At 41.9% G+C, this 12849-nt stretch overlaps 1 protein-coding gene across 1 annotated transcript in view; it reads left to right on the top strand.

The window, feature by feature from the left end:
• The first annotated feature begins 3671 nt into the window (after positions 1-3671).
• BICC1 (BicC family RNA binding protein 1) overlaps positions 3672-12849 on the top strand; it is a 72161-nt gene continuing 62983 nt past the window's right edge. The window contains exon 1 of the mRNA XM_053450154.1: positions 3672-4239. Within this exon, the coding sequence (XP_053306129.1) occupies positions 4047-4239 (193 nt within the window). The 5' untranslated portion in view covers positions 3672-4046. The remainder of the gene's footprint in view (positions 4240-12849) is intronic.

Genomic DNA, 12849 nt, shown 5'->3' with positions numbered 1-12849 from the left:
TTCTTTTTATATTTATACTGAGCTGTAAAATATAGAATTGGTTTCAATTGGGGTTCTTTTCCTGTAACATTTGGCTGCTTCGAGCTGCTGGAACCGGCACAAAACACAGGTAGAGGAGAATGTACACCTGCGGCAACTTCAGAGGATAAGGCTTATTATTATTATATTATTTTTTTAAAAGTTCTGAATGCATATTTAAGTATTCACTAAGCACTTTATTATCCATTCATTTTTGCTAAGGCTTTATGAAGTAATTGTTCAGTTTGCCCCTTTAGTGCCCATAGGAACATCTGAAGGTCATACTCTAATGTTCACATGGGTGAAGTCACACCAGTGAGATGGTTACATATAAACAGGGCCGGCCTTAGGGGTGTGCGACCTGTGCGACCGCACAGGGCGCCATGGTCACAGGGGCGCCTGACCGGGACTTAGATTAAAGCATCGTTTTTTTTTTTTGTTTTTTTTTTTTAAACTTTATTTAACATCATTGATGTTAAATAAAGTTTTAAAAAAAAACGATGCTCTAATCTAAGTCCCGGTCAGGGGCGCCGAGCGGTTGCTCGTGGAGTTCTCGGCAACCGCTCGGCGCCCCTTACTCTCCGTGACTCCGTCGCGGTGCCAGCATCTCATGTTGAGCGCCGGACTATACCGGCGCTCAACATGAAATGCCGGCAGAGCGAGAAGACGGATGCCTCCCGCTCTTACCGCAGGACTCCGGCAACAAGGTAAGTGTGTGGGGGGGTAGTTTGAAGGGGCAGAGGGGGGGTAGTTTGAAGGGGCAGAGGGGGGGGTAGTTTGAAGGGGCAGAGGGGGGGTAGTTTGAAGGGGTAGAGGGGAGGGGTAGTTTGAGGGGGATAGTTTAAAGGGGCAGAGAGGGCGGGTAGTTTGAAGGGGCAGAGAGGGGGGTAGTGAGGGGGGGCGCCAGAGGAGTAGTCCGCACAGGGCGCCACAACGCCTAAGGCCGGCTCTGCATATAAATATAAGGTGTGTTAAGGAATGAAGATAATACATATCTGCCCTGTTAAGGTCTCATTATTTGGTGGGGTTCCACAAGAACGTGACACAAATATTAGATCTGTCTTCAAGGTAGGGGAGCTGGCCCAAACCCAGGCTTTCCAGGATGCATTAAGGCTGCAATGGAGGTGGAGGTCCGTGCAGCCGCCAGCAAAGAAGTGTAAAGGATCCCTCCTTTAAGGTCTACGCACCACCTGATGTTGCAGGTCACAGGATTATGCAGTCATGTTCCAGAGGTGCACAGACTATGAAAAAGAAGCTACTAGTTAAGACGTCTGCGTCGGCCGCTGCACAAACCTCTACCTCCATCACATTGTGACACGTTCAACGCGGACAGGGGTCTATTAGGCAGGCTTTGCCCAGAGCCCCAATAATATAAAGACGGACCCAGTTAGACCTTCGATTATTATTTATTATTCAATTCATCTATTGGGTTTGAGGTGGTCGTGTCTTATCAATATAAGACTAGAGATAATTATTTAAGATGACGTGTTTTATTGTTGATAGTGTTATTCGTTTCTCTTCGATTGCATGTGCTGGGCATTAACCTGTAGTAATTATTTGAGTCCCTAGGATGTGAATTAAGCAGTTGTATATTGCCTTGTTAGTTTGAGGTCATTTAGGGCAGTGTTGCAGAAGCGCTTGTCTGCTATTTCTTAATGGATGCCACAATGGTACCTGAAAGGCAATCTTTCTAAAACTCATTATCTGCCCTCCTTCAATCTCTACTCCACTACCTGAATTCTTTATCACTATTAACAACACAACTATCTGTCCCACTAACCAGGCCCAATGGCTCTGCGTCATCCTTGACTTAAACCTCTCCTTCATCCCTCACATTCAGTCCCTCGCCAGATCCTGCCGCTTGCACCTAAAGAACATCTCTCGTATCCGCCCATTCCTCACCCAAGAATCCACAAAAACTCTGATTCATTCACTTATCATTTCCCATCTTGACTACTGAAACAATTTTCTGGTTGGCATTCCACTGTCTCGACTCTCTATCTTCCTTGCATGCCACTCCTCTTCTGCTTCCCCCCCTCTGTGAAATCCACCTCTGGCTCCCTATTACCTTTAGAATTATATTTAAAATCTATAACACTGCTCCTCCATACATTCCTGCCCTCATAAGCAAATACTCTCCTACTCGATCCTTACGTTCTTCCCATGGGCTAAGGCTCTCGTCACTTATCACCTCTGCCTTTTCCCGTCTACAAGATTTCACTCGGGTTGCCCCATAGCACTGGAATCTACTCCCAAGGAACCTTCAGCATTCACCCTCCCTCCCGACATTCAAGAAACATCTAAAAACTCACTTCTTCAGAGAAGCTGCACTATGTTAGCTGCTACAACTTTCCTGTCACTGATACAACCACCACACTACCTCTCACCCTCTCTGTGCCTTATGTTTGTCACCCCATTCCCTCAAGATTGTAAGCTTGTGAGCTGAGCTTGCTCCACCTAATGTATCGGTTTGTCTTAGTCTGTCAGCTCTAGTTTTGTCGTACCCCTTGAATATATATATGTATTGTAAGAAGTGCTGCATAAATTGTTTGAAGCTATATAAATTAAAGACAATAATAATAATAATACAGTGTTTTGTAACTGACTGTTCATATTAAGTATGTTTCCCAACAATCTTTCCTTTTATGTTATAGGTGGGTGAGCCTGTTGGTATTTGGCACAAGACAAGCTTGGGGTAGAGCCTGGCCTCAGGTTTGGCTCTGTAAGCTGTGCACAAGCAGAGCTGGACTCAAACCCAACATGGGCAAAGTCAGGGAGGGCTGCCACTCTTCAGCCCAGTGGGCAAGCCCAAGCTAGGGGCCTAATAATGTAGTGTTTTTGACATATGGCTGATAATGGGAAAAGCATGTGTTTTGTCAAATACAGGCATACCTCACTTTAAGGACACCCATGAGTAACTACATAGTTGCAGCACAACCATTCCTGTTTACGTACGCTTGCTTCGCGGAAACAGACACATAACGGCATGATGCCAGTAAGTCTTTCAAGATTTTCATGTCTTGTGGTGCAAACGATCCAACGATCGCAGTGCAGTACACACAGTGATAAGTGAAAAAAGGTAGTGCCTTAACTGGCAAAATAGACTGCATAAAGAAGCACAGAAAGGATCTTTCCTGGTGGCCGTACATGGAACTGCAATTAGAACCTAATTACTTCTGGCAGCGTCCCATAAGCTTTACACCTAAGCAGCCCAGCGGTGAATGTCACCTTTTCACCTCGCCTGAAGGAGAGTCCTCACAAGTGTCCATACAGAAATCAGTGCTGACCAAGAGCTGGATCATACTTCTGCTGTCCTCAGGGGCCAACAGTGAACTTGACTTTGACTCATTCTGCTACACTTAGTGCCCCCTTCCAAACCTGAAGCTTGTATCAGTATGTATCAGTACAGCGGGATAGTATCTTTAACCAGGGATTAACCTATAGAAAGTGTAAGCTTCAGGACTGTGTGAAAACCAGTGCTGGACTACATGGTACCTTAAAGGAGCCACCTGGCCACCCAAACGCACCCAGCCCCCTATAACGCCAATTAGGTGTAAAATGCCTGGATCGGGAGGGGAATCGGTGCTTTACTCGGTGCTTTAATCATATCCTATAGAACAACCTCCCACACTCGTTAAAGTAACGCTGCCTGCCTCCTGTGCGCAAACACCTCCAACCCGAGCCCATCTCCCCCTTAAATGAGCGAATCCTAGGTGGCGTGACGTCATCCAGCGGAGTGGAGGCTGGTACTTGGACTGCTTGTGTGTCCTGCGGCCAGAGAGGGAGCTCACTCAGCCTGCTGGTTACACTGTGGTCCTCGGAGTGAGTAACAGCGAGTGCAGATCAGGGGCACCCCGGCGCTGAGCACCGCTGTGTATCCCGGGCCGGCAGTGAGTGCGGCGCTGGACCTGCCTGTCTCATCCAGTCCGTGAGTGCGGTTTCCGGCAAATCCCAAAAACTCTGAGTGAGTGAGGTTGTGAAGGTATATGAGTGGGCGCTGAGCTCGGCGCTGTGCATTCTAGAGCATCATGGCAGCTCTGTGCGACTCCATGAGCGGATATATGAACCAGTCGGACCCGGGCTCCAACAGCGAGCGAAGCACCGATTCACCGTTACCCGGCTCTGAGGATGACTCTCCCGGCCCAGCCGTCCCACAGGACCCCGAGTGGGGAGAAGAGAGATTCCGAGTGGACAGGAAGAAGCTGGAAACAATGTTACAAGGTAATCCACGCAGCATATAGGACCGGGGGGACGTATAGAAGTGTCATGTCTGTGATCCCCTACACAATAGCGGCAACGCAGCTACATCTGCTAGTGATTTGGGCTTGAAGTGCCAGGAATCCGGGATATTTATAGAAACGGAGCATCATCTCCCTGCCCGGGCTGGGGCAGTGGGACTGCAGCTCAACCCCCGGCACATCAAACTTTCCACAATCCGCAGAGTTTCACAATCTGCAGAAAACAACAAGTTATTTCCCACTAAGGGGTTCATTCCCTGCGGGGGGAGTTGGCTGGGGGGGGTTGTCAGCTCCCTCCCTTCACTCTTCATCGTGAGGGGTTAATATTAGCAAGAATGGCTAAGCTGGCCATGTATAATGCATAGGTCACTGACTGAATTATACACGGTACAGGGCCAAGCTCATCATAGGGTAGAAGCTTTCTAGTGTTGGCCATTCCTGATGTATAGTGAAGTTGGTGAGCTAAAACACACTTCTCCATTTAGTGAATAAGCCCCTAAAGCAAGGGGGGCAGTTCAATTTCATACAGAGAAATCACACTCTGGACACCTTGTAGTGATAAACAATCTAGCCGGCGAAGTTAGAATTGTGTTTTTGTGTAATGTTTTGAATCCAAACAAAACTTTTAAAGTGTAACAAAAACTATTCCTCAACCAGAATGCATGCAATCCCTGCTAATGAGTTAAAAAAAAAAAAAAAAAAAAGCCCATTCTGGATGTATAGATCAAAAAATCCAACCTGGTGATTTGGGGAGCTATCTGCATATTGAACATTAGAAAGCTAGCGTTTGATGGCAGGTGAGAACCCTGCGGCATGCATAGTCTGCCCGTTGTGTAGACTCGGACCCTAATCAGTCCTCGGACTTTCCTTGCATCGTTCCACAATCTGCAACAGGTATCTCGCCCCTGTGTCGTTAATCTCCAACTCATCATTTCCTCTTATTAGTAGTATTGGTATTAACCTTGAGGTGTGATTTTAGGATTGATTGGCTCGGGAAAGCGGGCCTTGCTTTCCAGCCTAAAATCTAGGACAGGAGGCCACAAGAAAGATAATTAACCTCTAATCAACCCATTATCGGAGTCGATTGTTTACCAGCTGTATATCTGCAACACGTGCTGTAAAGAGGCAATAATGTTTCACGTGGTGGCTCCACGTTGTTAGCAGCAGGACTGCTTGGGGTAAATGGCACGTACGCGTCAAACTCATTAAAGAAATGTAAACTAAAAATACTCGGGAATTAAACCAGCTCGGTAATCTCCATTACGATTAACTCTAAATGATGAATAAATGCTAGTTTTAATTGAGTGAACCTGAGGATGGGGGAAGGGTGTAATTATATATTAATAGTTACAAGGGTTAGGATGTTAAGCGGTTCCACACAACATAACCTTAGATGATTCCAAAAACCAAGGAATGTTCTGAATATTATAGACACGAAACTCATGCGGCCCATCTAGTCTGCATGTTTTTCCATGTGTAACGACCCGCACCTTAATCAGCCCTTGCTACCATAATTGATTCAGGATAGCCGTATGCCTATGAGATGCATGTTTAAATCCTATCTCTATTAGGCTCTACCACTTCTGATGGTGGCTGTTCCATGTATCTACTACCCAATTGGTAAATTCAATCTTCCTAGCATTACATCTAAATCTTTGACCCTCTATCTTTAGATTATGACCTAGATTAGAACATTTCTCATCTTATTTTGTTAAAACCCTGAAGTATTCTTTCTATCCCATGTCTGTTCTCTTCTTTCCTCCAAATTTTTTTTTTTTATCCTGTAAGGCATTTAGTAGCTTTCTGTTGACTTCTCCAAGCTGTCTATATTTTCTGGAGATGGAGGAGATGCATAGATACCCCATGCGGTACATCCATTTCAATAGAAGCCAACCGTGGGCAGAGGCTGTCTTTGCATAGTAGTCTCTGCCAAACGATGACCATGTCGCTGCTCCTGCGTTACTATATTTCAGCCACCCCGGCAGACCCAACGCTGCTTCGGAGAGAAGATGAAATACCGAGCGCTTATAATGTTAACAAGACTGTGTTTTGTTTATTCTGCTGGGAATTTAGGGTTGATTCCCGTAGGATCAGGGGGGGATTCCATTCTTCCAGACCTTTAACCTAGAACCAGCTGAAATGCAGTACATGGGGGGGGGGGGGGTGTCTTCAGCGTGAAACAAACCCGCTAGATGACACTTTCTATGAAACACAGAAGAATAAAAGAAAAATCTCTTCAGTCTTCCGACGTTCCATCTTGTACACAAGTAAAACATGAACATACCAATTATTTAAAAACAAGCTGTTATCTTGTGGCTTGGAAACTTGCGAAATCCCATCCCCTGCTATAGATTTAAACGTGGACCGGCTTGGGTTTATGTATAAAAGGCTCATTCTTTAACTTAGTGTGTGTGTGTGTGTATGTGTATGTATGTGTATATATATATATATATATATATATATATATTATAATATATTTCTGTTTTCCAATCCGTTTCTGACACTTTGATTACAAGAAGGGTGGGCAATGCATTTTTTTTATTGTATGCACCTTGGGCACTGAAATGGCGAATGAATGAATCTTTTTTTTTTTTTTTTTTTTTTTTTTTTTTTCTCATAAATACACGCATATGTTCTGTTTAAAGGTATGCATATTGCTTTATTTTGAGTTATATTTTAGATTGGGAAGCTAAGCATCAAAAACCCCTTTCGGTCGCCTAATTCATAACCCCAAAAAACCCAAATTCGGTAAAGGTCTTCAGTCTGGATGTGTTGCTTTCTCATAGTGTTCCTCGTGCAGAGTCGCAGTCTGGGGTTTTTGTTATAGGGCATTGAGGCAGAGGCTTTAAGAAGGAAGAATTGTAAAGTGAGCAATGCCGAGTGAATCATTCCCAACTGTCTATAGTATTCGCGTTTGAGGCTGGAAAAGGGATGAATAATCTTCCTCTGTGCCGCCTGGGTCTGGAAGAAAAAAATCTCCTTATCCCAAACTGAAGAACTTCCTGTATTGCAGCCTCCCCGGCTCTCCTCCAAGATGCATTTCAGTCCAGGCAGCGGCGTGGAGCTGATGAACATAAGCTGATTTCCAGCTCACGCATATCTTTGTAACCCTTTAAATCTCTGTTGCAGGCAAATAATTAGCCTGCGGTTCATGCTAGCAGGGAAACAAATAACCCTTAAAGAGCCAGACGCAGTGCAAGTCCTCATTACAGCATAACCTCAGCGTTCTTCATTGGAACAAAAGTTTATATAAAGAACCTAGACTTTAAAATGTCTCAGCTCTGCAATTTTACATTTGTCATGTAAACACACAGTATATTGAGCTTATTGCTAGTGTTGTTTTTATAGCACCATCATATTCCAAAGCGCTGTACAACGGGTAGGCGGGACATAAGTGGTATATAACATAACAATTTGACTTACAGAAACGGGTGAGGCGGTTCCTGCTCAAACAAGCTTACAATCTAGAGGTAACGTGCTTTTTGTTGAGCGACTTGTTGAGGAAATCAGTTTAATGTTTTGGGATGTTTTTCTTTTTATGTTTGTATTTACATACTGGACTTTTGTCCTGTAAGATAGGATGCAGTTTGCTAAAACATTGGAGGTAAATCTATTACGGTACTATGACATGCCATACATGCAATACTGAAAGGGGGTGTAAAACTCCTTTATTAATCAACTCCCATAGTCTGAAGCTGGCTTTCAGGTTCCTCTTTAGCTGCTGCGAAGCTTTAGCTTCCTGAAAGGAGGCCAAGCTCAGCCATGTTGCTTTTGCTGTAGACCGTGAGGTGAATTGATAGGCGTTGACATAAGTAATTTGAAAGTTTTATATATATTTATATTTAAATATTTTTCTGGTTGAAGTGGAGGGCACTCTGCACAATCTCTCCTTCTGTGCAGGAAGTACGTTCAGCTGAACGCCTCTCCATGCATGTGCCGCATTTACTGCTAATGTGCTCCATCGCTAGATCGACCGACGCTACACCGCCAACTACATGCGCTAAAACATTCCCATCAATCTCCAAGTGAGCGCTTTCCTCCCAGTATTGGACCTTGGAGGAGGGCAGCTGCTGGGGTCGCCCCGTTTAATTGTGTTGCCAGTATGTTGAAGCTTCCAAGGGGAAAGCTGCAGAATATCTAACTGACACGAACTGAGTTTGTTTTTGAATAAGTGAATGGTCGTGTAATGCTATAGAAATCCCTACAGTCCTTGAGATTCCTTTGGCTTTATACGTGCAAAATGTTTCCTTTCTTAATAGAACTTTCAGGTTTGATGTAATTGTTTCTGATCAAAAATGTTTCTGTTACTTCCAGACTTCTGTCTTTTTTTAATGTAATGTTTTCATTTCTCCACATGCAAACCAATCGGTATGTAGGAGATTGCGAGACATAAGGTAAGATTTGATAGAGGCGAATGCTTCCCAGTTATATAAATCCACGTGCCTATCCGTTGCATTTAACATCACCAACTTTATATTTGTTTCAATGCGCTGTACATCAGGCTGAGAGAAAGTGGACCTTTTGTAAAACATGGCGTGATTATTATGATGATGCTGTGCGATCGTCATAATCCACTTGATCAGGACTGAGCATAAATGAAATAAATGGTTTGAGGCCGGATACCAACTGCAGTTTACCGAGAAGGCCGTGTCTGGGGGTGTTGTGTTTTTTGTGTAGAGTAACTTCTGAATTTCAGACGGTCTCGAGTAGGCAGGATAGTTAAGCTTTCTTCTCTGCTGAGCTAGTCTCATTGAGTGGTCTGTGCATTTTTGTCCGCTCTGTAACAAGCAAGAGCGGATTAACCATCGCTTTTCTTAGAATGTTACCCACAAGCTTTATTTAATTGTAATTTTATTAAAGTGTAACCTGAAACAGTCACACTAGTGATCACTTTCATGTAAAGCTTTGTTCTGGCAAACATAATGTCTGGTGTTTTGTTATGTATGTTTCTTTAGCCCACTGATGTCAAGGGCTACACCATTTTCTTTTGCGATTTAGGCTAATGGTTGTTAACCTGAGTTTGATAGATTACCCCACTGTAATAAATGACCTAGCTTGTTTTGTTAGGATTGTGTGTTGAGGACTTTGTCTACAGTGATCATGGTGTTTTAAAGGAATCCAAAAGTAACACAGCTGTCCTTAAGTTGGTTGGTGATCTGGTCATAAACTCCATTACAGCTTGCTTTCTAGCAGAAACAAAATGTTTGTCATGTTGTGTTAAAATGTTTTTACATTTCCCTGGGATTCTACAGGCAATTTGGAAACATTCTGAACAATTATTCACTAAAGAGTTGTGGTTTAACACTCTCACTTAGTAATGAGGGTCTAGCACTGTCTCCATTGTAAAGGGTAAGGAGATAAATCTCACTGATTTAACTATGCATTGTACAGGGCCAAGCTCTCCCTGTAGGTGAAGCACAGTGTGTTTGGCTCTTCATAATATATAATGAAGTCGAGGAGCTTTAACCCCTCAACGAACAATGATGTGCTTGGCATGGCTCGGAAAAGCATCATTAATGCCTAGCACCTCATGGGTAAAATGAACCTAGAAAATGGTTAAATGATCACTTTCTCTTTCATGCAGATGGTGTGTGATCGCTCTGCAGATCAAAATGTCAAATATGGCGGAACCCTGCCTCTGGAAAAGAGCATAGCAAGTGATCAAATACCAGCATTTGAAATACTGTCTAGCTTTCAAAAATATATGGTGTGATGGAGGTAAATTTTAATTGGCCGGCTTCAATGATGTCCCAAATAGGACATGGATGCAGGCTGACCAGATTTGGTAAAATGCTTTTCAAATGGCAATACACTACTTGAATGTATTGCCCTATAACTTGAAAAATTACATAATGTTATATAGTTCTAAACTAGAGACATATGTTAGATTCTACTAAGCAGTTTTTTATTAGCTTTTCTATATAAGAAAAAAAATGTAATGGTAAAATGGATGAAATGATTAAGTAATTGTATCAAAAGAAAGCCCTCCTTTTCCTGGGGGGAAAAGGAGGTGCAACAGTTCCAGAAGATGATCCACTGGTATCCCAGTACAAATAGTTTTACTAGTTCTCAGTGTCAAGGTACATGGTATAATGTACTCTTAATACACATTCAGGAAGTAAGACCATGGTACTAGGTAAATTCATGTTCTGCAGGATAGAGCTATCAGACTGGACCTCTGGGAACAAGTGACCAACCTGCACCTTCCCAATGCAGGTGGGGTATACATGCAATGTAGGAGGGGGGGATACAATATCCCCACACATCATGTAGCCTACCGCTGTGTACCGATGTAGTTTAAAAGTATTCTCTGTTCTAGGAAAATAGTGCAGCATAGAAGAATGTTTCTCATTTGGCAACCACTGCAAGCTGTAGTTTCTCTATCACTGCTTTTCAGCTGCTTGTATATAAAAAAGCATATTAAAGTTTTTTTTTTTTTTGTTTTTTTTTTTCTCTCAACTTATTTTCTTTAAAAAAAAAAAATAGATAATCGATATTCCCAACCTAAATTGCCATATGCCCTCACACATTACTCTGAGGTCTATTTGACTTGAACTTGTTTCAATGCTTGTCATGTAATCTCGCTTAATAACCATTTCTGGAACTTTTTTCTTCGCTTTATAAGTTACCTATTTGATTATTTTAAGTTTTAAACTAGCTGCATTCCCGCTAGTCTGTTTATGCAATTTGGGCACATTCCTTTTCGAACATTGTTTTTGTAAGTTCGAAGCTATAATTATGATTTTTTTTTTTAAATCTGTTAAAACAAAAAAAATGAGCTATACACCAGTATATCTGTAGGTTTGTATTTCTAATTGCCTGTTTCTAAACTGATCCAAAACTAGAATTGTGTTCGTTTAAATGTGTTCTAATAGGATAACCAAGCCCTGTATGCAATTTAATACAAAATCACTTCAAATGATTTTCTTATACAGCATTACATATTTAAAATGAATAAAGGCAGGTTTAACGCAGATCCATGTACTAAAGATCGTCCACGCTTATAAACTAATAATGTGTATTTTTAATAACCAGCTCAGTAATGTGCCCCAAATATGCGTGGTGATTATGTGCTGTGGAATTCGCTTCCAATGCATTGTCTGCAGGGGGTGGGTTAATCTTTAATGGGTTAGCATTTTACTTGCTAAATACCCTACAAACCGGACTACAACTTTGGTTTATGGTTTGCGATCTACTGTTTTGTGAAACAGAGGCAGGGTTTTTTTTTTTTTTTTTTTTGTGTCCATTATGGGCTACCCCCCCTTACAAATGATGTATTTTTCAGCCTCCTATTGGGCTGTGCATCACAGGAATTGCACAAATACGCAAGACCTTAAACATTTAAATGTAAATCGATCTGTGGGTGGGTTTCTGCGGCTGTGCTTGATCTATCTAAAATGTGTAAAGTCTACTTAAAGGTTGTGTTCTTAAGAAACTCGGGAGTGGAACTTCCAAAACACATCTGAATGTTTGAATTGGATTCCATGGTAACCACATCTTTTGTCATTTATGGTACACATTCCAGGCAATCTGGTTGCACATTCCTTTAAGATGTCAGGGGTTTTCAATGCTACTAGTTTATTTATTTTTTTAAAAGGAAGAGTGGAGTTTAATTGTTTCCACCTGATCTTTATTTGCCTGTAAATTACCAAAATACTGTTGTATCTACAAAAATAGAAAAATATATAATCATAGATACAACTGCAATGGCATGCTATTTTTGCTAATAGGATTTTTTTTTTTTTCTTTCAATTTACCCTATACATAAATTAAACTTTATAACACCCCAGGAGAATCAGAACTGCCTTTTAAACTTGGCTGTGGAGAGGTGGCTTAGCAGATTAACCCTCTCACTGCCAGAACAGTGTGCTGCCTATTATTGATAACCTTGTTTGTTGTCGATGCTCGCCTCTTGTGTCATATACTGTTAGGCAGCACATGTTGGGGTCTAATATTAAATGCCTTCTTAATACATGCGTACATCTGGCTTATGGGAGAAAAAATCGAAAAACACACCTAGTTTTATGATTGAATATTTTATTTTCATTTAGAAATAGAAAACTGCCAGGTTTTATCTCTTTAAAGTAAACAATTGCTTTATTCCACACATAGTCAAAACAGGCTTCGCTGATTAAGAAAACTTTCTCGTTAAAGAAGCTAATATTGCATAGACTGGATATTGCATACAGAAAGCAGATTTTCTGTATGTTTTGTTCAAAGGGTAGACGGGAGATAATTCGTATGTAACATAACATTAAGAAACAGGTGAGGGCCCTGCTCACCCAAACATTTAATCCACTAATGAAATTCCAAACAATTAAGGAAAATGGTAGCCATTTTTATTTTTAACATATCCTTATCTATTTTTTTTCATTCTGAAAGAAAGTCAGATGTGTTTACCTGAAGGTAGAGGATAAATTACCATCTTTGCAATACATTTGTGTGACCAGCGGCAGCAGTGGCCGCAAAAGTTGTCAAAATATGCATTGTGTGGGACGGTTGACTAAATTCACTCTCCTGGGTTTGTTGTGCACCCTTTGTGTACCGTTAAGTCATACCCCCCAGCTTCTGTAGGGAACAGTAGTACATGAAC

The sequence above is a fragment of the Spea bombifrons genome, chromosome 11 (genome assembly GCF_027358695.1).
Source record: "Spea bombifrons isolate aSpeBom1 chromosome 11, aSpeBom1.2.pri, whole genome shotgun sequence".
Classification (NCBI taxonomy): Eukaryota; Metazoa; Chordata; class Amphibia; order Anura; family Pelobatidae; genus Spea; species Spea bombifrons.
The sequence above is the reverse complement of the archived record's forward strand: the minus strand, read 5'-3'. Positions and strand labels throughout refer to the sequence as shown.